The sequence below is a fragment of the Colletotrichum chrysophilum genome (assembly GCF_026319265.1).
Source record: "Colletotrichum chrysophilum strain AFK26 chromosome Unknown scaffold_1, whole genome shotgun sequence".
Lineage (NCBI taxonomy): Eukaryota > Fungi > Ascomycota > Sordariomycetes > Glomerellales > Glomerellaceae > Colletotrichum > Colletotrichum chrysophilum.
This window is the reverse complement of record NW_026517288.1, coordinates 1,301,982-1,325,835: the sequence shown is the minus strand read 5'-3', so window position 1 is coordinate 1,325,835 and position 23,854 is coordinate 1,301,982. Positions and strand designations below refer to the sequence as shown.

Below are 23,854 nucleotides of genomic sequence, written 5' to 3'. Positions count from 1 at the left end.
TTTGCGATGCCCATTGCTATGTTTTGCTGTCTCGTGTCTTGTGTGTGTGTCTTCTCCTGAGAAGCGTACCATACCTAAGCAGAACGATGATGCCTCAAAGTAGGAGCTCCCTTGTTCCGAGCTACCTAGATGAGATGTGCTGAAGCTAAGGTCCCCGAGCTCCGCATTCCTGGTTCGGGCCCGGGCAGGTGGCTGGGGGGTTCTCCAAGTGGCACCTGCGCCTCCAGAGCTCCGCATGTCAATTGATGTGATGATTGGCCAATAGCACGAAGCTCCATCTAATGGAACACTTCCAGGCTAGGCCGCAGCCCAGGTATCTCTCGTGCTTTGCCTTCTCCAGTGGATCAAGTCGTGTGAGGCCACATTGCTGATTCAACCGTGGGCGCACACTCTATTTTTTCCGTCCCGTCGCCTGCCAAAGTGACACATCAGCACCCGCAGCGACACGGTCTGTATCGGGTTGGTTCTTCCCCCTTTGGCTCGCATCTAATTCTTCTCCTCCATCCTTCTTTCCCTTTCCCTCCCCCCACCCTTCATCATTGATTGCGATTGTTGACTTGGTCAAGTCGCATTCAATTGTTGCTTGTTGTCGCTGCCGCTACCCGTCATCCACCATGGTCTACTTCAAGTCGTCTCTTCTGGCCCTCCTGGCCCTGCCCATCCTTGGCGCGTTCGCTGCCGAGGAGGCGCCTCCTGTGAGTTCACGACTCAAGAGTCGCGCCGCCATTGCCTTTTGTCTCTAATCGTGTGCAGGTCGACACCGATGCCACCGCTCCGGTTCTGAAGGCCGACATTGCCGCTACCTTCCCCGAGGCTGATATCTTTGGCGTCAAGCTCGTCAACGGTCGTCCCACCAAGGCCGTTATCGAGTTCACCAACCATGAGGACTCCCCAATTCAGGTCGCCATGGTCGGTGGTCTTCTGACTACAACCCAGGAGTTGGCTGAGAATGCTCATCCCAGCGATGCCATCCTCCGCAACCTCACGTCTGCGCGCTACGACCTGACCGTCGAGGCGGGTGACAAGAAGGCTGTTCCCTACTCCTTCGCTCTCGACATGCAGCCCCAGGATGTTCTTCTTCAGCTCGTTGCTGTCGTCAGCAACTCCAAGGGCGATATCTTCCAGGTCCAGGCATACAACGCAACCGCTGCCGTTGTTGAGCCTCCCACCAGCATCTTCGATCCCCAGATGTAGGTTGGCCCCTAGGCTGCGCATCAATTGTTATATGCTGACACTTGCAACAGCATCTTCCTCTACCTCTTCCTGACCGGTGCCTTTGCTGGTACCCTTTACTTCGTTTACAAGACCTGGATCGAGGCCCTCTTCCCACAGGCCAAGAAGGCGAAGACCGCTAAGAAGGTTCGCCAGGTGAACGTCACCGTCCCCTTGGCTGAGGCCGACACCACCGCTGTTGCCTCCTCTACCGGCAAGGACTTTGACGAGAGCTGGATTCCCGAGCACCACCTCAACCGACCCGTCGCCAAGCGCGTCAAGAGCGGTGCCAGCGGCAAGGTCAAGACCAAGGTTGCCGAGTAGGATAACAGCAAACCTGCGCGCACCATTCGCCGTACTAGGCGGGCATGAGCAAGATCACATATCGTGTGTTCATGAACGACTAGCGGAGATGTCTAGACGGGACGAAACGAAGCCCAGAAGATACTCCTTGTATGAGACTAGGAAGGACGAAACAAAAGCATTGTATCATAATTGCACACTGGGCCTGACGCCAACGTTCAGTGCGGTGTAAAATTACCAAAAAAGCTTGTCGTTACCTGGAACCATGAGAACCAAGTTCTTGCCCAAAATTGTGACCGATATATTGCCACACTGTCTATTTTTCCTAGCTATAGACGCCAAATTGGCCATGCTCGCTGCTTCTATGAAGAGCACTACCTTTTCCCGGTTCTCAGTCGCTGCATACGTGAAATACCACAAGCGGCATTGCTCAAGAGAAGTATCGTACTGACACAAAAAGCAAGCATGCGACCGTGCCCAGATCGCACGATTCTGTACGAATCCCTGTTTCAAACTATGCTTTTCGCGTACGCATCGTTGTTGCTAAATTACTGCGTTCGCGATCGGCGCATCCACCTGGGATCCTTGATTGAGGTGGCCAGTTCAGTCGGAGTCGAGACAGGCAATTAGCGAAGTGTGTCGCGGGAACACAGCTCTTTTCTTCTGTCCTTTATGTGTAGACGAAGGTTTGCAGCATGTAAGAAGGCGAGCTGCAGATGGCGGCAGGGGACCTTCCAAAGGCGCCCAAAGCACGTCCGGGGTACTACCCGGCGTTTAGCCAAAGAGCTCTCCACAAGCTGGGGCCTTTTGAACTAGCGGCTCTCTACCCCGGAGCGTGTCCCCTAGCTCCAGCGACGCCAACACGCGCTGCAGCGCGCTTTTTCCCGCGCTGGTCTAACAGCTGCAAGGTAAGGCACCTACCTGAGCTGCTGCACACAATTGGAGATGCCAAACCATCAGTCCTCCTTCCCCGTTCTGTCTTTCTCTTCCCTTTTTTTTCTTTCCTCAACACAACTAACTCACCAATTCCCTCTTACTCACCACGGAAGAAAGGCTGCACGACGAATTGAACAAGCGTCGCACTTGTCTCGTCTTTCGTATTATTAATTTTGGCATTTTTTTAGTCAATTTTCTTCCATTGAGTTCCCAACCGTTTACACATACCAAAACACGCGATGGCGCCCACGACTGAGGAGCCCGTCAAGCGCGGCCGCGGCAGACCCCCCAAGGTCCCTGGCGAGAAGAAGGTGTACGTTCCCACAGGCCGTCCTCGCGGTCGCCCCAAGGGAAGCGGAGGCGTCAAGAAGGCCACGACGCCCAAGAAGCCCGCTGCTTCGACCGGCAGAGGCCGTGGCAGGCCCAAGAAGGACGCCGTCGAAGCTGCCGTCGCCGAGGCCTCTGAGACCCCCGCGAAGAGCGGCACCCCTGGCCGTCGCGGTCGCCCTCGCAAGTCCGACGCGTCCGCCGCCGCCCCGACCCCTAAGAAGGAGACCAAGAAGAAGGGCCGCAAGAGCGACGCCTCCACGAAAGACAAGGAGGAATCCCCTGCGGCGGAGTCGTCTTCATCCGAAGAGGAAGGTTAGCTCGACCTCTGCTTTTTTCGCAAAAACGCGCATACATACACACGTCTGCCCCCTTTTTGTTCCGCCGACTGGCCAAAGTGGAAAGGCATTGGCTCACTAATGCGCAGCCAAGGACCTTGAAGATGCCGGCGTAAAGTCGCCCTCGAACGCCGAGGACTCTGCCGAGGAGGTGCGTCGCTCCCCCTGGTCGAGGATGATGGGAGGAATTTTCGGCTGACCGCTATTACCACACAGTAAACGGATGAACGGGGCAATGTACTTCTACACAAGGGTCTAGGGATTTGGTCTAATGGGTTTCCAAAAGAAACGAAAGGCGTTGGGGTATCGCTTCCGAGTTTGCTCAGACATGGTGTCGAGGTCTTTTTCTTCCGCTCGCGGACCGCTAAGCACATGAGAGTTCGACCATTACCGAGATACCATTACTTGCTGAATACAAGACTATTCTATCTGTAATTCTCTTCTAAAGCTGGGTCTCGCCATGCTTGCGAGCTGGGGAACCGATATAGCTTCTCATGCATGATGCTGCTTGCTCTATGCTCCTTTGATACTGCCTCTAGTGAATTCATTCCTTTTTCCATTCGGCAAACTCGACGGCGAGATGCTCCTTGAGTCTTGCGAATTGGTTCCCAAAGTTTTGACCGCACCTCCAGCACGTAAAGTCCCTCTTCAAGAGGTCTCCCGCGCGACCAGGGTGGTCGGGTGGTAGCGGGAAATCGGTAACGTCGATTAGGAAGGGAGTGTTGAAGGAATTGTAGTGCTTGCGGTGCTTCAAGCAATCCGAGTACATGTCGCGTGAGAGGACATGGACGTGGAGATGGTTCATGCTGGGATGTGCGTGCACTCCCGTGATGACCTCAGCTTGCCAGTCACGGCCTTGAGGCAACTCATCGCCCTCAGGCTCGACGACGCCATTCAGGACGGCCTCACGCGCCGCCTCGGCTTTGCTGTCTTTCCCGAATCGCCGCTGCAGCTCCTTGGCCACCAGCTCCTTCAGCTTGAGGACTTCTGCTTGTACAGACGCGAGAAATTCGACGTCGTCAAACGCTTCGAAGGGGTGGAGGAGATTGTGCGCCGGTGATCGGGGAAGCAGGAGGGTGTGAACGCTGGCCTTGGGATAGAGATCGTTGATCGCGACGAAGTCGTCATTGTGATATATCACGCGTGAGGGCGGGTGAGAGGCTGAATTGTCGATGTAGACGCCGAGACCGTCTCGGGCTTTGTACGATCTCCCGCGCGACGCTTTTGGGTTCTCGACTGCGGGTTCGGGTTTGCGCTTTCGGGTCATAAGCTCCGTGACTGTGCGGGATCATGTCAGTACGGCGAGCTAGAGTTCGGAGCATGTCAAGACGCACAGGCGTTCCTCGGGGCCTTTGGGACCGGAGCTGTCCCTTGGATCTCGTCCTGGGTGATGGCATCCTCTGGATCAGAGGAGGCCCCGGCCATGATTGCAGGTATGAAAGTAGGAGTTTAGGTTCAAGACCACAGAAAGACTGGCTTCGCTCCTCGCCAAAGCTGTCGCTTCAGCCTGCCATCCTCAACAGAGTCAAGGCCGGTGCTGGTGACTCACGCGTGTATCAAGGCTGAGGATATCAGTTATGACTGCGCGAATGCGCCACGGAGCACGCTGCCTGTTACCAGCATCGACAGGTTGAATGAGGTAAGGAACAGAAGGCGGAGGGGGATTTGGGGAAGTCGGCAGGAGGTTTACCCACAGCGGGGTAGCTGCAGGAGCAGCCGTGCTCCGCCCTACGGCGCTCGCCATCATTCTCTCGGGGCGCCAAGGTCACTGAGCGCTCATTGCATGCCGTCTCTGCAACCGCCGCTGATGCAGCTTCACCAATCAGCGACACCTCTGGGCGAATCAAAAATTCCCGACATCTCTTCACTCGGCGCTGCCAATCGCGTCAGTCACTCGGTTGCATTCTCGACCCTTCATCGGAACGCCGCCTTGCGTGGCTGACAACGCCTCAGCCGAACACTGAGCGACTGACCGACGACAATGGTCAAGAAAGGCAAAGGAAAGGACAAGGCCACCGCGCCGGCCCCAGCAGCACAACCTGCTGCTTCATCGGCCAAAGACGGTGCCAAAGGCAACAAAAATGGCGGCCCGTCTCCTATGGAGCAGGCTGCTGGGCCTGTGGCTGGAAAACCGACTGTGAAGCAGATCATTGGCGGATCGTCCTGGACTGGAAAGCTGCCAGTAAACCTTTTCAACGAGTTCTGCCAGAAGCAACAGTGGGAGAAGCCGGTCTACGATGTCCGGAAAACCCCTGAAGGTTACGCATGCTTCGTGACTATTGCTGCGAAGGACCTGAAGACTCGGGAGTTGACGACCTTGGACCCTTTCAAGATCCATCCCGACTTCAAGCATTTGGTCACCAGACCTACCGCGCTGGAGGCGAGGCACTGCGCCGCCACCTATGCTCTCTTCAGAGTGTGTAGCATGCAGAACAAGCACACCGTGCTTCCCCCTGACTACAAATCTCTGTGGAAAGATTTTCAAGAAATCAAGAAGCAAGACGTAAAGGACGGCAAGGCTTGGATGTACGATGCAGACCCATTCAAGACACTCAAGGACCGACAAGATGCCAAAGCCGCCGCGGAGAAGAAACGAAAGGAAGCTGAAGCAGCCAGGGAGAGGGCAAAAACCAGGCCGGGCGCATCAAGCCTGGTTATTGGCAATGGTCCTGGCGGGGCGAATTTGATGAAGGGATGGACCGAAGCTCCCAAGATTGAAATGGGCAAGCGCTCGAGGACACAGATCGAAGCTCTCATTCAGAAATACGTGGTCTGGAATCCCAACAAGGTCCAAATGTCTGCTGCTATGCGGAAGAGCATCATTGATGAGCTAAGCAAGCTGGCATTCAGACGGAGCCATGTGGAAGAAGCAACGGAAATCTGTAAAGACCGCGAAGAGACCCTCGAGTGGCTGTTGATTCATGTTCCCGAGGATGATTTGCCACCGTGGGCACTGCCTGAGAGTTACGCGGCAGGCATCTCGGTCGCTTCGATGGATCTCAAGAAGGAAGCCGCGATCAAACGTTTATCGGAGTCAGGTTACGCCCTCGACTTGTGTGCGCGGGTTTTCGAGGAGGCCGGCAACAGCGAGGCTAGAGCGGCTGAAATGCTGCAACAACGCCTCATCGGACAAGTCTCGGCAGACGCGCCTATGAAGGCAGACGATCTGCTGTATCCAGGTATGACGGCTGAGGAGCTTTGGGAAGACGAAGTGACTGCCATGGAGTCGTCTTTTGGCGACCACTTCAAAAAGATTGATCCCGACATCATCCAGGTCAAGTTGGAGTCAGTCAAAAACGGGAGCAAGTCCGTTGATGCTGCTATCAGAGTGCGAAAGTCACCTAATTACCCTGCCCAACTAGTCTTTTCCGTCGTTGCCCAGCTGCCAGCGCAGATCAAGCTGTCCATCATCAAGCAAACCATTGCGTATCTGGACGAGTCGTATCGCGAGGAGCCTATGAAGATCTTCGTGGCCATCGACCGGATCCAACAAAACATCAACGACATCATAGAACGACCTGGAAAGTTGCTCGATATTGCTGCTGTTGCCTCTACTGCTTCAGAGGTCCCGAGTGACTCCCGGCCTCGCAGAACTGGGCCTCGATCCCAGCGGCCCCCAAAGCCGATTATGTGGAAGCCTGATCCTCGAACCCGCGAAGAGTGGCTCAAGAGACAGGAGGATCCGTCATGGCAGAAGATGATATCCAAGCGAAAGACACTTCCAGCCTGGCAAGTTCAAGAAGACATCGTGCGTATCGTAGATGAGAACCACGTTACGATCATCAGTGGTGAAACTGGTTCAGGAAAGTCAACGCAGTCAATGCAATTCATCCTGGACGAACTATACAGCAGAGGCCTGGGAAACTGTGCCAACATGCTCGTCACACAGCCCAGAAGAATCTCTGCACTTGGCTTGGCCGACCGTGTAGCAGAGGAGCGGTGCACCAGAGTCGGAGATGAAGTTGGATACGCCATTCGTGGAGAGAATCGCAGAAGCAACCAGACTCGCATAACGTTTGTGACGACTGGTGTGCTTCTCAGGAGACTGCAAACATCCGGTGGCCGGATTGAAGACGTCATTGCCTCTCTTGCAGATGTCAGTCACATTGTTATTGACGAAGTCCACGAACGCAGCCTGGATACAGATTTCCTTCTGACCATTGTGAGAGAGGTCCTGAAGACGCGAAAGAACCTCCTGAAGTTGGTGCTCATGAGTGCTACGTTAGACGCCGCCTCTTTCAAGAGCTACTTCACGTCACAGGGTCTCAGCGTCGGCTTGGTAGAAATCTCTGGCAGGACGTATCCCGTCGAAGATTACTACCTGGACGATATCATCGGTTTAACGGGTCTCGGCGGCGATGTTGGCGACTTTGACGACGCGCGAGGCGACTCGATGGGAAAGACCATTCAAAAGCTGGGCGCTCGTATCAACTACAGTCTCCTCAACGAGACAGTGAGAGCCATTGACTCGGAACTTTCCTACGCTCAGAAGTCGGGCGGCATTCTCGTGTTTCTGCCTGGTGTCGCGGAAATCAACCAGACATGCAGAGCGCTCCAGTCGAACTCCTCACTGCATGTGCTCCCCCTCCATGCGTCTTTGGAGACGAAAGAGCAGAAACGCGTATTTGCTGCACCACCAGGAGGGAAGAGAAAGGTTGTGGTCGCTACAAACGTTGCCGAGACATCTATCACCATCGACGACATCGTTGCTGTGATCGATAGTGGCAAGGTGAAGGAGACCACCTATGATCCTGTTAACAACATGCGGAAGCTCGAGGAGAATTGGGCCTCCCAGGCAGCATGCAAACAGCGCCGTGGTCGTGCAGGCAGAGTTCAAGCTGGCAAATGCTACAAGCTCTACACACGAAACCTTGAGCAACAAATGGCAGAACGACCAGAGCCTGAGATCAGGCGAGTGCCTCTGGAGCAGATGTGTCTCTCGGTTCGTGCCATGGGTATGAGGGACGTGGCTGCATTCCTTGCCCGGTCACCCACTCCCCCTGAAGGCACTGCTGTTGAAGGAGCAATCAAGCTTCTGCAAAGAATAGGCGCTATGGATGGGGAAGAAATGACCGCCTTGGGCCAGCAGCTCGCCATGATTCCTGCAGACCTTCGATGCGCGAAACTTATGGTTTATGGCGCCATTTTTGGATGTTTGGATGATTGTGTAACTATCGCGGCTATACTCAGCACCCGCAGTCCGTTCTTGTCACCTTCCGAAAGGAGGAATGAAGCGAAGGAGGCGCGAATGCGGTTTTCGAAGGGCGACGGTGATCTTCTCACCGACCTCGAGGCTTTCCGGCATTGGGAACAGATGAGATACGACGGTGTAGGCCAGCGGCAACTGCGGTCTTTCTGCGACGAGAACTTTCTCTCGTATCTGACGCTCAATGATATCTCGGCTACGCGGATGCAGTACTACTCGGCCCTTCGAGAGATTGGCATTGTCGGATCAAAGGATGTCAACTCTTTGCAAAGCCAGAGTAGATCCGGAATGACGCTACTCCGCGCGCTCACGGCTTCAGCGTTCAGCCCGCAAATCGCGCGTATCCAGTATCCTGACAAGAAATTCACTAGCACGGTTTCAGGCGCCAAGGAGTTGGATCCCGAGGCACGAATGATCAAATACTTTTCGCAAGAGACTGGACGGGTGTTTGTGCACCCAAGCAGTACGCTATTTGACAGCCAGGGATTCTCCGGTAACGCGACATTCATGTCTTACTTCACCATGATTTCTACAAGCAAGACGTTCATTCGAGACCTCACACGTAAGCAACCTGCGGCTCGGGCGCTTCCAATACATCTTTACTAACCTCCCTCAGCTTTCAACTCCTATACCCTGCTCTTGTTCTCGGGAGCAATCACACTGGATACCCTAGGAAGAGGCTTGATAGTGGATGAATGGGTGCGGCTCCGAGGCTGGGCGCGACTAGGGGTCCTGGTATCGAGGCTTCGTGGTATGGTTGATGACGTTATTGCGCTGAAGATTGAGAATCCAGGACTGGACCTCACAGACAACGAAGTTATTCAAATGGTTGGAAAGCTGATAGAGTTGGATGGGCTAGACGCATGATAGATGACGGCGCAACGGCTTGACAAGTAATCATATACGGACATGATATAGAATAGAAATGATCTCTGGGGAGCTCACTGAGAAAATAAAAAGCAAGGGTCCATTTACTGCTCTCTAACGATTGCATTTCGACACACCTTCGACGTGAGCCTCGACGTCAGTTGTCAAGCTTTCTCATCTATAAGATCCACTATATCATTTCCGTGATACCAATTGTCGTCACCTAGCCCACTCTTATGAAAATTTCTGCCTCCCGCGGTACGCGTCCGCTGGCGCATACGAATAAGTGAAAAGCCTGCCTGTCATGTTTCCAAAGTACACTGATACGTCTCGGGTCTCTGGGTCGAACAAACGGACGTTGGGTGGGTCCCTTCGGATGGTGCATTAAGTTCCTGGTGATCAGCGACCGGGGTGCAGGCGGGGGGACGCGGGGTAGCTCGGCATCCAATGGCTACTGCCCTCCCTGCTGCAGTGAGGGAGGTGGTGGTGGGTGGTGACCAAACCATAGCACCTCCCCCGATTCTGCAACGGACTTAGCACACGCAACACACGCACATCAACAGAGCTCGTGCGTCTTCCTCTCAACAGGACCGTCCGCATCTGTCTTCTCCCAACCGCACCTGACAACGGCGCCAAATATAACTGTCCGGATGGCCTCAACGAGCCGATCGCAATTCCGACGCTTCTGATTCCTCTTCCTTCTTTCTTGTCGACATCTAACTTTAACTTTGGCGACTTCCCGGCTGAGCCATGAAGCTTACCACGCCACATGCGCAATGGGCCTCGTTCGTCATTCTTGCGCCGCCGACCGTCCTGGCGGCAGTGCGCCCGCCCTTCATCAATCCGGATTCCCTCCCCAAAGAGCCCGTCTTTAGAGGTCCTTGGGAGCGATATGTGAAGGCACCAGAAGATAAGACTTACATCGTCCCGTCCCGCATCTGGGATGTCGAGGGCAACATCACGACATCCCACCGGCCAGTGGAAGTTGGGGCGGCCGCGGCGCATATCTTGGAACACGGCGTCACAATCGGTCCCGGCGGCTTGCTGACGCTGGAATTCGAGGAAAACATCTCTGGACGGTATCCACTCCTCACGCCTCTCCCACCATTGAAGTCTTCCGGCTAATTTCTGTCGCCCTACAGCGTCTGTTTCGATGTTTCCTCTACCGGCAACGACCCCGAGATCTTCCTAGCATACTCCGAGTCCTCCCTGTTCGCCGGACCGCTCCCGGACACCACGACTGAGCAACGGGAACGAGACCTGCCCCTACATTTCGAGTTCGACGGGAATACCGGCACCGTATGCGTGGGGAAAGACTTTATAAGGGGTGCCTTCAAGTACCTCACTTTGCAAATGCCGGAATATCCAGTTCTGCCAGATGAAGTAATTGTAAGGCAAGCTAGAGATGAACAGGCCGTACTGGGAGGCGATCAGGCGCCTTTGGACCCTGCCGAAAGGAACCCGTATGACAAGCCGTGGGTGACGCTTAAGGGTCTCTGGGTGAACTGCACCGCATTTCCTTCCCAGTCCAACGGTCGGGCCTACTCAGGATACTTCCACAGCTCTAGCAACATGCTTAATCGGATCTGGTACGCTGGTGCATACACACTTCAGCTGTCTACCATCGACCCCAAGGAAGGATCAGCAATCATCGACTACAACCGTAACGTTGACCACAACGAATCTCCGACTGGGTCTTGGTACTCCAATTTCACCGTCGCGAACGGGACAGCGGTAACGACGGACGGTGCAAAGCGCGACCGCATCGTCTGGCCAGGCGACATGTACATTGCCGTGCCGGGAATCGCCATGAGTACATACGACATGGTTGCGGTGCGCAATGCTCTCGATGTGATCTATGATCACCAGTATCAAGACGGCTCACTGCCGTGGGCGGGTCCCCCCCTGGGGTTTCGCGGAGAGTTTAGTGACACTTACCACTTACACACTCTGCTGGGCACGTACAACTATGTCAAATTTTCTGGAGATGTGGAGTGGCTTGCAAAGCGCTGGCCAAATTACCTTAAGGCTCTCAATGTAAGCATCGACAAGGTCGACCATACCGGTCTTATGCACGTCACTAGCGGCGCCGACTGGCTGCGCCCCGGCATGACAGGCCATAATCTCGAAGCCAGCGCCATCCTTAGCACGGTCTTGGGTAAGAGCGTCAAATTGGCCAAATGGCTCGGAGACGACAGCCCAGCGGCGCGGCCTCATGGAGTATGGACAGGACTGCGTATCGTCATGAACGCCGGACTCCAACAGCTGTTCTGCAAAGACACGGGCCTTTACTCGGACAACATCGGCAGACGAAGCTGTAGGGGTCCAGAGCATACCGACCCCCAGGACGGCAATAGCTGGGCCCTCATCTCAGGTGCAACACACTACTCTCGGGGGTTGGAAGTCTCTCGAAACCTACAGGCGCGGTGGACCAAGCATGGCGCCCCTGCCGTCGAGTTTCCCAACGTCATTTCGCCATTTGTATCTTCATTCGAGCTCCTCGCACACTCCGCCGCCGACAACCACGATGCGGCCGTGGAGCTGATGCTACTTGAGTGGTCCTACTTGCTCGAAGGACCCGGATTCACAAACTCGACGCTTGCTGAGGGATTCCGCGTTGACGGCGGCATACAGTACCCTGCGTATTGGTCTGCTGCTCGCAATTCTCACTGCCATGGCTGGTCTTCGGGTCCTACGTCGGTGCTTACTAGCGAGATTCTGGGTATTCAACTCCTGGCTCCAGCAGGGACGGAATGGACTGTTCGGCCGCATCTAACGAAGTGGCTCGGCTTTGCCAGAGGCGGTTTCGCAACAACTCAAGGGGTTTTTGAAGTTAAGTTGAGCCGTGTGGTGACGTCCACATCTTCATCGGCCAGCTACCAACAAAAGAGGCGCCGCGGGCAGATCATTGAGATCACCGCACCAGAGCGCACTACCGGTACATTCGAGTGGGTTCCGTCTTCCACAAAGATAGACGTCGAAGGAGGTCGGACGACGGCGTGGGTTGCCTGGGAGGACGACGGGCAGACACCCGGTTCGAAGGGCGTTGTAGAGCAACTCGACGTTGCCCTGGCCCGCGTCGATCCCCCGAGCGAGGAGGAGTGGCACAGGCAGAGCTTCATCTACCGCGACGACACACGGTTAGTCTACGACGAGTCGTTCCGTGAACCCGAGGTCGCCGATCGGGAGGCCGGTGTGGTAGACTGGGATGCGCTGGAAGCAAACTACGTCAAACCCCTGACGGAGATGTTTTAGGCTTAGGGGACCTTCGTGCCCTCTTGTGTATGAGTACCGAGTGTCCCCTTGTTTTCGGTTTGGGCAAGTATTTGCAAACTTTTCGGAAGGTATTTATGAAGTGTTTCAAAGCGGGAAAAAGGTTTACGGTGGGACTATAATGTGTGTACGGCTAGTATGACTATGGGAAATTGGGAGAGGCGTAAATGTACATTATCTGATGGTTTGGGTTTGTTTACTCAGTCCGGGTAACCTTTGACGACGTATTCAATGGAACGATAGATGTCAGAGAAAGCAATTCATATTCTATATGAGACCACTACTCGGCGTAGTGATGCACGGCGCATGAATTCCCAGACTATTTGGATTCCCGCCTCTTTCCGAACTCCCAAAATACAGCGCTCAAACGAAGGGTATCGATGTACAATTCCCGCGTCTCCCAGAGACTCCCAAATACATCGCACGCGTAAAAAGTACAATTTCCTATGTCGGTAACCACCGTCACCTTTTAGTACAGTAGCTCGCCGCTTTCCACCATCTTAGTGAACTTGTCGTCTGGGTCGACGAAGTGGTAGTCCTCCCCGCGCACCACGCGGTCCACCTCTTCGCGAACGAAGGGGTACACATCCTTCCATGCGTTGCGACCCATCCAGCAGTCCAAATGTCCGTAGCCCGGAACGACACGGCGGCGGTACTGGATTCCAGCCGGAGCACCGGCGTCGAGCTGTCTACCATGAGAACCAAAAGTGTCGCAGAGGATCTCGTACGTCCTCTCCGTCGCCTCTGGCGTGAGAACAGCATTGTCGCGGCCGACAAAGAGCATGATTGGGATGCCCCGCAGCCTGCGGATGTTCTGCGGCGTCGTGAGCGGCTGGAAAAGGGGCCCGTTGGTCATGACATGCCCGTCGAAGCCCTGCTTCATGAGGAGGTGCAGCTGCGTCATGTTGACGCCGCCAAAGAAGCGGTCCATCTGTCTATGGGTAGCCTCGTTGAGGTTGGCGTGGTTCCAGCAACGGCCGAAAACGAGCGTACAGCGGTGGCAGCAGGCGTTGTTGCAGATCTCCTTGCGCTCTTCCGGGTATAGCCGGAGGAGCTCGTTGAGGGCACGCTGGAGGATGCTGTCATCCTTGGCGGTGCTGCAAGAAAACCAGTTGCCAAGGACCATCTTGTACATTTTGTCGAGCGGTATCGGACCAGCCATGACCTTGGCCATGTTGAGCGTGCTCCAAATAGGATTCATGAATACCTGGCTGCAAGTGATGCCCTGGATCCAGGATCCCGGGATGGTACCGTCAAGGAGGCCGCAGGAGAATGCAACACTACCCATGCAGTGCGCGATGGTGTAGATTTTGTTGTCCTTGGAATTGCCGTCCGAGTAGTCCTGACGGATGTGCTCGATGCAGGCTTGGAGGTCTAACCTGGCGTCGTAGGTTGTCCAGTTGTTCTGGGCGACCATGAGCTGACCGATGCGGTGTACCGTGATGAAAACTCGGTAGCCGGCGCGAGTGAAGTAGTTGACCGCGTTGTATTTGATCGTGGGTAAGGCGTAAATCTGATGATCGACGGCGGCGCCGGGAATCAAAAAGAGGTTCTTCGTCTCGATGTTTGGGTTGGTCGACTCCCACATGTGCATCCGTGTCTTGACATTGTCCCGAGCAACAATGACGAACGAGGCCGTTGGAGGAGTGTCGTTGACGTAGCCGTTATAGTTGACGCTCGGGTATTGCAATGGGGTGAATGGGGCCAGGAAGAGAGACAGTGACTTGCGGGTGAAGTAAGTCAGGAAACTCGCCGCGCTGTAGGCTTTCTTGACCAGGCCGCTTCCCGTTGGTGTCATGGTCATGATCTGAGAGACGAAGTCGGCGGGCTGGATGTGCATGATGCCTTTGGCGACCACTTTTCCGAGCCGCCAATGCTCGTCGCAGTTATCGCCAGCCTCCAGTCCACGTCTGGGCTCAGAAATGGTGACATAAAGTGTACTTGTGGCCTTCCAGAACTGGAAAGGGGCCAGAGCAACCGATGAATCGACCACCTTATATCCATGGAAATGATACTTCTCTCCATTGACACCACGCAGGTCAAAGTCGTACGTCATGTTGCGCGTTCCGGGAGCTTTCTGGTCCAAAATGAAGAGGTTGAAGTCTCCACGTTGGACCATGAACGGGGATCCACGGATGGTAGGGCAGACGAACGTGCCAGTGAGCATGGCTGAGTGGTCCGGCTCCTTGATCATAGACTTGGTGTTGAAGGCCTGAACGCTGAGGAAGAACCTGGCACTCTCGCAGAGACTCTTTGCAGTTCGGTATGCCAGCTCGTAGGTGTCTCGCTTGTCGGTAATCAACCCATCGTCGCGATGAACGAATCCTGACATGACCTCGGTGAATCCAAAGCCACCCGCCTTTGCCCTGTTGGCATGATGGATCAGGGACTTGGCCTTGTCAATCCTTTCGTTCTCTTGTTTGAGCTCTACCGTGTCCTTCTCCTCCTTCGGCGCGAACTTGGGTTCGCCGAAAAGATCGAGAATGCCGTTGGGGTTGGGGTGGATCATAAGATCCCTCTTGTGAATATACGCATCGACGGAGCGCTCGGCAAGAGCAGTGATGGTAGCGAAGGGGTTTACGCCAATAGCACCAGGTATGACAGAGGCATCCGTCACAATCAAGCCATCATGTGTCTCATCGTCATCTCCAACAAAAACTTCACCAACATCGTTCGTAACGCCAGTTGCGCCAGTATCGTCGCGAGCCATACACGCTCCCCTATTAGATATTAGCATTATTCATTTACGAGAAAAGGGAGCATCTCACCCGATGGGGTGGACAGTGACTTGTTGATCTCCCATCAACGCAGCGAACGGGTTGTTGACAAAGGTACCGCCCATGGCCTGGGTTGCCTTGGCCAGCAAGTCGTTCAACTTCCGGACATGGTCGCTCCGTCCTACACCAAGGAATTCGAGAACAGGCTTGTCGTCCTTGAGAGTGAGCATGGCCTGGCTGCTATCATGAGACATGACGAGGTAGACCTGAGTATTATCCATGGAGCCGCCCTGACGATATGCGCCAAAGATGTGACTTCGGTATCTGGCGAAATTGGAGCGAACCTTCTCGGCAAAGGACTCGCCAGTGGCTTCGACAGATCCAGGCATCATCTCCAACAAGGTCTGGAGGAAGGGCGTCAGAGAACGAGGGATTGCACCCTCTTGAATTACGTATCCATCGAGGGGGTTCTCGTGGCCTTCGCGGTCATCAATGACGGAGTTAATAGTAGGACCAATTGGGTTATAGGGGTTGGGAAACGGCTTTCCGATGGCATTTGCCTCCTCGTCCATGTTGTAACTGGTTAGATGTTAGCACGCAAGTAATAGGCATGGCTGTAAGTGGCGTGCTTACCCAAAGGCGAGCATATCACCATTGCCACTCATGTTCTCGCCAACACGAGAGCTCATGGAAAGGCCCATCTCTCTGCTTCTCAAAAGGATTTCTGTGGTGCCAATAGCACCGGCGCCGAGAAAAACGCACTCTTTGGCGTGCACCCACATCAAGTCTCCGTGGAGGTTTGCCTTGAAGTGGCCTCTGTTGCGACCATGCCAGGCGAAGAAGATGAGGTAGCCTCCAATGTGCTCCTCGGCCTTCTTAATGTATCGGACTTCACACTCGCAAAACATTTCGGCACCCCAGTTCCATGCGTCGGCAAGATAAGTTACCAACGTCGTTGTTTTGGACCCGTCGTTTACACCAGTGCAGTCCTGTCCGGTCAACGCGGACGGGCACATCTCCACGCCGGTACTGTTAGGGCCGTTGCGGAATCTAGTTGTTTGTGGGACCATTTTAAATTTGCTGGAAAGGCCAAGAGCAGCAGCTTGTTTCTTCAAGACGTTGACCTTGGGGAGTTCGGGCCAGTCGTCTGGATACTGGGTCGGCTCGAGAACATCTCTAGCTCTTTGGTAGTCTAAAGATTGAGGATGTCAGTGTTAATAGGACGTAGTGTGATCACTTAGTGACGAGTTGCTTACACTGTTCCAAGCAGCTGGGATCTTCCCTAATAGCCTTGGGCCAGATAGGCATGGATAAGGTAGCCTCGTCTGCTTCAAGGAAGACGTTGGCGTTCATCAAGCTAGTTCCACCGAGGCCTAAAGGAAAAGTTAGTCTAGGCCATCACCCACCACAGGGCGGCGGCTGCAAATCCTTACCATTGCCAACAACAGCATTTAAACCCTTTCCAAAGATCAAATGGTACATGCCAGTCGGATCACCCCTCTCGATGGTAGTGCTAGGGAGCCATCCGGGGGCAAACTCTCCAGAAACATGGACTTGATCAAATGCGTCGAGGACACCACTAGGGTACTCTCCAGGCCATTTCTCCTGTCCACGCTCAAGTACACAAACAGACTGGCGTTTGCCGCTTGCATCCTTTGTTCTTGCTATGCGGGATGCGGCCACGGCACCGCCATATCCGGAACCAATAACCACACAGTCGTAGCTGTTGCGCATCAACTCAACGGGCTTCGATATCCGAGGGTATTGCCTCCGGGCCTCGTCGTCGTACGTGCGGACGTTGGCATACGCCCGTGACCTTGGGGCATTGTCTTCCTCATGTAGTCCAAATGTGGGAATACGATGAGATTTGCTGTATCTGATGCCGTTGGACGGAGGCTCCTCTCTGTAAGAACGGGACGAAGACGATGTCGGGCGAGAACCCGAAGCTGGCGAGAAGAGTCTGGACGTGGAACTGTTGGCGCTGTTGGTGCCATTTGTTGAAGAGCCGTTATAATCCATGCGGTATCCGTTGGCCTTAGCCACATTGATATTGGTCGGCTTAGGGTCGACGCCGTTGAGCGGACCTTCGGGAGTTGCCATTGGTGCCATTTGGGAGGCGTCTCAGCCCTAGCAGCAACTGCGCCGTTGACGGCACTAAGGAACTCGAGTGTAAGGGTTACTTTCTGTTGATCGCAAATGTGATGGTCCGTAGTGTTTGAGTGCCTCTGAGGGTGACCAATGCTTGTTGGAGGAATCCAAGAACAGTATTGAAATGATAAGAAGCTGTGACTGAGAAGGATCCTGCGGAGGAATACACAAGAGTCTATATAGTCACTACAACCAAGGCAACTAAATAGCCAGATATCATGGAACGAATGCGGGCGGCGAGGACATGGAGGGGACGAAGGGAAGGAAACGGGCTCCTGGTACGAGGAGCAAGTATATCAATGGGGGTCCATGGCGGGCTAAGCAGACAGGTGTGCCGCGCGAACTATTCCTAGTCAGAAATCCCACACTAGCATATGAGATAGACAAACCCACCGCAGAACGACATGCTGGGTGACCGGGGTACTAGGAGGATCCTTGCCAGCACCTGCATGGGTGCATACGGCATGCGTACCGCCGTACGCTGGGCTACGAGGTGGACAATTCGGTGAGGGACAGTGCCGGATCCGTCATCTTTCGCAAATCGGGGGCGGAAGGTACGGGATGGAGGCGAAGAAGCAACACTGATTTGGCGGTTCCTGTGAGGAATTGGCCAAGTCTCATAGAGTATCGATAGGGCCGTGCTCAGTTTCTCCACCGAACCCAAGGTAGGCAATGATTCAAGTCTAGTTTTGTGGTGACGGCAACCTGACGGTTGGTCCATGTCTCAATCCCACGGGGTCCATCTCGCTTGGGGGAGCGAGTCGACGAGTCGTTCTGGTGAACGAGGGCAGTAATCGAGCAGGCCGAGGCAAGTTCTCCCTTGGAGTTGACGGGATGACGAGGCTGGCTGGGAGTGGTGCTGACGGGGGACGAGACCGGGGCGGTGGACTCGGGGCTGAGGTGTCGAAGCCGGGGATTGTCGTTGGAGATGGAGATGGAGATGGAGTAAGAGTGAGACTCTGAGGGTTCAGCGCCATGTGTCTCTGTCTCTTGACGTGTGGGTGGGTGGGTTGGTGGTGGTGGACAGATGTGCAGATGTGCAGAAGGCGTTGCCGAAAATAATGGGAGCGTCCATTGTCCGTCTAGTGTCCCGTCCGTAGTTGCATACCTACCTACGCTACTACTGCGCGAGGTATGTACTCTGGAATGAGAGGTGAGAGGTACGCAGTTGGAAGGACGATGTACACGGCGGCTTCCCAGCGGGTGTTAGTGTGCAGGGACTACTGCGGAAGGGCTGTCTATTGGTTCGTCGCGACCAGTCATGATTCGAGAGAAAACAGCACCTGCCTCATATTAGGCCAATGACCGGTGCCGAGGCCAGTCCAATGGCGGAAGGGTGGGCTGAGGGGAAAGGGAGCTGAATGTCGGGTCAGGCCAGGCGTTGAGTGCTGCGACTCTGCTCAGTGAGGTACGGCGTATTGCTGGACTCGGACTCTGCCTCTGCTGGTTTGAGAAAAAAAAAGATTCTGCCTGCGCTGCGCGCAAATGGGCCAATGACAGCACTCCTATCGATCTCGGGTCGGGTTTTGCCAATCCTAGACAGTGGAGATCTCTCCACCCCGACGGCCTGGTTACCCGTTTTGATTTGTTTTAGCGTCCCTGGCGACCTTCAACTCGACTTGTCAATCTCATCAGCCAAACCAACTGAAAAAGCAAATGCCCAGCGCGGCTGGTTCTTGGTTCGGTGGTGGGTGCGCGCAATCGCGCAAGGGAGAACGCGGGCGGTGGATCGTCTTCAAAGTGAGTGCCTGAACCATCCTTGCGTCTGGGACGGATACGACAAGGTTAATTAAATTACAATTGGACCCCTACAACACCGTAAAGGCCATGGCATCACCATCGATACCGTGACTACGGCACGGGGGCTTGAACCGAGATAACCGTTAAAGGTTTTGACGCTACCTAGCTGAATGCTTCTGGCAGCGCATATGCTTCGACTTTTGGGGAACGATGGACTGGCCTTGGTCGGTTCCAGGGCCTCGGTGAAGGGAGAGTAGCGAGACACGCAGCCGGATCGCCGACGCATTCCGAGCTGAAGCTGTGAGCCTCACGGAATGCGTCCGTCCAAGACGAGTCTCGGATGAGTTTCCTCTTGGGACGTCAAAATAACGTCCGCATACACCTGAGTCTTGGCCCAGGCCAACATGAAGTGTTTTCCTCGCCTTTTGCAACGATTGAATAGAGAACAGTTACCTGACTGAGACGATTCACTGGCGTAAGGCAGCCAACAAGGAGGCGCAGATAGCTGCGGTTCTGCGACGGCCAATCCCTGTGAAGATGCTGCGTCTATTGGCCCGTAACCGACCGAAAACGGCATCGCTCTGCCTGATCTCCCGTCAATATCACCGCTAAGGCATCGCCGGTGCACATGTGCGGCACGTGAATAGAACCGCCATGCGTTGCAGTGCATGTTGGTAAGCTCACCTCAGTCAATGACTATTCACCGCGCGAGGTACTTTGGTATAGACAACCTGCAATGTCGTGGTACCTCAAGCACCACGCGGTAAGGACCCGCAGCGGGGCCTTCGTCCGTCATCCGGGGCAGCGGCCGCCCGCTGCGCTGCGCCATACGCTACTGCCATGCCGACTCGCCGGCCCCCACTGATATCCCGGCGGTAGGCAGGCAGGTACGAGCCTCCTAATACGCACTTGCGCTCTTGTACTGCCCAAGGCAACAGTCAAGGCTGTGTTCTGTGCCTCACGTAGCGTACCTACCTATCTGCAACACCGCAGCATCCATCCTCGGCAAACGTTGCATCATTCGCCCTCGGTCATCTCCAGCCCTTTCTTGTCCCTCCTCGATTCACCTCCGTCATTGGCAGCAATCTTGAGAACCCCTTTCCCTAACCGTCAGCAATCGTCCGACGAGCAATGCAGCTAAGACCTGCCTCCGTCAACCTCATCCAATCTGACTGGCACAATCATCAACTCCACGAGCCTTTGCTGCAAACTTCTGGGTAGGGCTGAGTTGCTTTCCTGGGAGTCTGGGACCCGTCCGGATAGGCTACTCCAGATAGCCCTTCTGCAGGGGTCAACCACGAGCATATGGCATGGGGGCTGAGGGCTCGAATTCAGATGGATGGCCCGCACTGACCCAACCACCGCCGTCACCGGATGCCCATCCCGGGGTTTGCGGACGACATTCATCAGGGGTTATGGTCCTTTTGCTCGTGCCATTGACATCATGTCATTGGCATCTTGGAGAGGCTTCTCGCCGAGCACAGAACGCCATCTACTGTGCCTCGATCCTCCAGACGTACAAGCAGTGTCGATCGCGAAATGTCAGAGGTCGATCCGTCTGCACCCAATGGCATCGACCTAGAAACGGACCGAAAGAAAACGACCGTCTCGACTTAATTCGCCTGTACGTCAAGTGCTCCCACACTCGCCTGGACGTTTGCCAGCGTCCACGGAAAATCGAGAAATCTCGCACACGATGCGCTTTCGCTACCAGAGGCACCCGTTACGTCCGTTGGGAGCGCCACGACCCAAAGATTCCACCACTCTAATCCCAGATATTAATACCATGACGTTAAATAAAACGTACCCGAGCTGCCGTGTCGCTGTGGCCACCCGTCGAGGCCGGCCGGCCTTATCGTCGAAGCGTTCCACAAGTAACACGAATAATCCCCGGATTCTTCCCCTTGCGGACGTTGCACACGACCTCTTTGGGCAGCACACGCGGCTATTACGATAATGGCTGCCCAGATTTAGAGCTTCGGCTGGCCAAAGTCAGCTTAATGGCGGCATGTAGAGCGACCATCCTCTTGTGGCATTGCCACCCACCCAAGCGCTACAGTAGGGGGAGTGTCTTCGTCTCAGATTCGCTCTCCAACAACCTCTTACCGCGCAGTCAGCCTGAGGGTTGACATATCTGCTCATGATTTGATGCACTGCCACAGCCACTCCGGATAGCCGCTTCCTATGGCTACAGGCGTTGCACGTTTCATCGATCCAACTTCATCTTGCAAGACAGTCCGTCGAGGGTCATGGCCGTTATTTTTGTGAAAACTTCTTCACTTTAGATGTTATTGCTATTCGTTAATCTGGCCTACAATTTAATATCAGAAATCGTCCATCCGCAGTTCGATTAAAGTCGAAATCCTCGGAAAGGAAGCTCTACCTCTGGCGTGAGCCGCCTGGTGCCAGGTTTCCCTTGGGTTGTCTTCATCACTATGTACTCGTCTGGTCAGCTTCGCAGAGGGTGTCTCAAATAACGAGGACGATATTGTGCAAAGTTTTCGATGTACGCCGGGAGAGTCCGGTCGATACCACCAAAACCTCTGATCCTTCACATGAAACTCTGGATAATACGGACCGCTTCATCCCTCGTCAGCACCGTAATCCCACACTCGCCAGACTCATTTACTACCTAACCAACCGAAGGATTCGGCTCATCCTCTTCGGCACTTCACATCATGGGGGTGTAAGCCGCAAGCGAGATTCTGGCCCTAAACCTCAACGGAGCCGACATCATCACTTTGAAATCAACAACGAAAGGGGAAAGGTTGTCGAATCAAAATGTTTTGGTATAGAACTATCTCAGGTATCCCTGTCCGCCAACGCCAGCTCCAAAATGCAATTGGAAGTTACACCGAAAAATTCTCAAGTCGTCATCTGCACATCGTCTCTTGAGACGTGGCTGCTTCGTGTGTCCCATTCCCGGGGGGTTTTTCTTTTCCTTTTTTTATTTGGTGGTCATCATAGAACCATCCGTTTAGTTCCACCAGTCACCCTGGTCGTGCATAGCGCGAGCGACCTTGACGAAGCCAGCAATGTTGCTGCCGGCAACGAGGGAGGGGAGCTCGGTCTCGCCGCCCTTGACGTACTCCTTGGCGGTGTTGAGGCCGTTGAAGAAGGCATCGGTCATGATGTCCTTGAGCTTCTGGTCGACCTCCTCGCGGGTCCAGGACAGACGCTGGCTGTTCTGGGCCATCTCGAGACCGGAGACGGCGACACCACCGCAGTTGGCGGCCTTGCCGGGGGCGTACCAGATGGCCTCGGCGCCCTTCTCCTTGCGCTGGGCCTCGAAGACGTCGATGGCCTCCTGGGTGCAGCCCATGTTGGAACCCTCGGCGATGGCGATGCAGCCGGCGGCGATGAGGGCCTCGGCCTCCTCCTTGGAGACCTCGTTCTGGGTGGCGGAGGGGAGGGCGATGTCGACCTTGCCGACGTGGGTCCAGGGGCGGGCGCCCTTGATGTACATGAAGGAGCCCTTGTGGTCGAAGTCGGTGAGGGACTTGCGGTCGACCTTGAGGTTGGCAATGGTCTCGATCTGCTCGGGGGTGAAGGCGGCGTCGCCCTCGGCGACGAGACAGCCCTGGGAGTCGGACAGGGAGACGACAGTGGCGCCGAGCTCGATGCACTTGAGGGCGGCGTACTGGGCGACGTTGCCGGATCCGGAGATGGCGACGCGCTTGCCGGCGAAGGTGCCCTTACCGGCGTATTTGAGCATCTGCTCGACGTAGTAGACGACACCGTAGCCGGTGGCCTCGGGGCGGATCAGGGAACCACCCCAGGTCAGGCCCTTGCCGGTGAGGACACCCTCGAACTTGTTGCGCTCCTGGCGGTAGGTGCCGAAGAGCCAGCCGATCTCGCGGCCGGAGACACCAATGTCACCGGCGGGGACGTCGGTGTCGGCGCCGATGTGCTTGGAGAGCTGGCGCATGAAGGAAACGCAGAAGCGGCGGATCTCAGCGTCGCTCTTGCCCTTGGGGTTGAAGTCGGAACCACCCTTGCCACCACCCATGTTGACTAGATGCCCGAGTTAGTTAAAACGGTTTTTTCCCCAGATTTCTTGGGGGCGGGGGTTAGACTTACGGCCGGTCAGGGCATTCTTGAAGATCTGCTCGAAGCCGAGGAACTTGAGGACAGACAGGTTGACGGTAGGGTGGAATCTCAGACCTCCCTTGTAGGGGCCGAGGGCGGAGTTGAACTGGACGCGGTAGCCGCGGTTGACCTGGAGCTTGCCGTTGTCATCCTCCCAGACGACGCGGAACTGGATGACGCGCTCGGGGATGGAGACAACCTCGAGGGCGGTGCGGTACTCGGGGTTCTGCTGGAAAAGGGAGGAGTTCTCGAGGGTGCTGACCAGCTCTGCGTGATATTCAAGTCAGCCTTGGTACGTCCGGTGACAAGAGACCTTCGTTTCGTGATATATTGACATACCGTTGTAGGCCTGCTCGAACTCGGGCTCGGAGGGAAGGTTAGACATGTTGGCGGTTGTGTGTTGAGAGAAGTGTTTGTATTAAAGAGTTGCTTGGCGTCTCCGAGAGAGTTATGTCCAGGTTCGAGGCTGACAGGAGAGTAGCTGATGAGGTTCCAAGTCTAAATCGATCTCGAAGGGAGGAACGCCCGCAAGCTTATATACACATCTGGGAAGCTGTCGATCCGATATGGGAGACCAAATCGAATCGAGTAAGAGCTCACATTCACCAACCGCGAAAGTGCCCTCGTTGCCCCCTTGACCAGATGCACACCCCGGTCGCGCCTTTCTCCCCTCCTGCTGGCTCCTCCACCACCACCAC

The 23,854-nt window shown here is 55.1% G+C and overlaps 7 protein-coding genes across 7 annotated transcripts; 4 read left to right on the top strand and 3 right to left on the bottom strand.

The window, feature by feature from the left end:
• Positions 1-614: 614 nt before the first annotated feature.
• Positions 615-1,536, top strand: COL26b_000355 (uncharacterized protein; the record flags this gene model as incomplete). The annotated part of the gene is made up of 3 exons (XM_053173325.1): positions 615-695; positions 754-1,190; positions 1,245-1,536. 3 exons carry the CDS (start codon positions 615-617, stop codon positions 1,534-1,536), a joined length of 810 nt encoding a protein of 269 aa, XP_053043031.1.
• A 1,154-nt stretch (positions 1,537-2,690) lies between these two features.
• On the top strand, positions 2,691-3,315 carry COL26b_000354 (uncharacterized protein; the record flags this gene model as incomplete). The annotated part of the gene is made up of 2 exons (XM_053173324.1): positions 2,691-3,093; positions 3,206-3,315. The coding sequence occupies 2 exons, from the start codon at positions 2,691-2,693 to the stop codon at positions 3,313-3,315; spliced, it is 513 nt and encodes a 170-aa protein (XP_053043030.1).
• Positions 3,316-3,660: 345 nt separating this feature from the next.
• COL26b_000353 (uncharacterized protein) lies at positions 3,661-4,541 on the bottom strand (the record flags this gene model as incomplete). The annotated part of the gene is made up of 2 exons (XM_053173323.1): positions 3,661-4,394; positions 4,451-4,541. 2 exons carry the CDS (start codon positions 4,539-4,541, stop codon positions 3,661-3,663), a joined length of 825 nt encoding a protein of 274 aa, XP_053043029.1.
• Positions 4,542-5,097: 556 nt separating this feature from the next.
• COL26b_000352 (uncharacterized protein) lies at positions 5,098-9,189 on the top strand (the record flags this gene model as incomplete). Its single annotated transcript, XM_053173322.1, has 2 exons — positions 5,098-8,884; positions 8,939-9,189. 2 exons carry the CDS (start codon positions 5,098-5,100, stop codon positions 9,187-9,189), a joined length of 4,038 nt encoding a protein of 1,345 aa, XP_053043028.1.
• Positions 9,190-9,939: 750 nt separating this feature from the next.
• On the top strand, positions 9,940-12,444 carry COL26b_000351 (uncharacterized protein; the record flags this gene model as incomplete). The annotated part of the gene is made up of 2 exons (XM_053173321.1): positions 9,940-10,268; positions 10,332-12,444. 2 exons carry the CDS (start codon positions 9,940-9,942, stop codon positions 12,442-12,444), a joined length of 2,442 nt encoding a protein of 813 aa, XP_053043027.1.
• A 487-nt stretch (positions 12,445-12,931) lies between these two features.
• On the bottom strand, positions 12,932-17,279 carry COL26b_000350 (uncharacterized protein; the record flags this gene model as incomplete). The annotated part of the gene is made up of 5 exons (XM_053173320.1): positions 12,932-15,182; positions 15,231-15,758; positions 15,813-16,371; positions 16,436-16,552; positions 16,613-17,279. 5 exons carry the CDS (start codon positions 17,277-17,279, stop codon positions 12,932-12,934), a joined length of 4,122 nt encoding a protein of 1,373 aa, XP_053043026.1.
• A 4,765-nt stretch (positions 17,280-22,044) lies between these two features.
• On the bottom strand, positions 22,045-23,541 carry COL26b_000349 (uncharacterized protein; the record flags this gene model as incomplete). Its single annotated transcript, XM_053173319.1, has 3 exons — positions 22,045-23,081; positions 23,148-23,423; positions 23,496-23,541. 3 exons carry the CDS (start codon positions 23,539-23,541, stop codon positions 22,045-22,047), a joined length of 1,359 nt encoding a protein of 452 aa, XP_053043025.1.
• Positions 23,542-23,854: the final 313 nt, after the last annotated feature.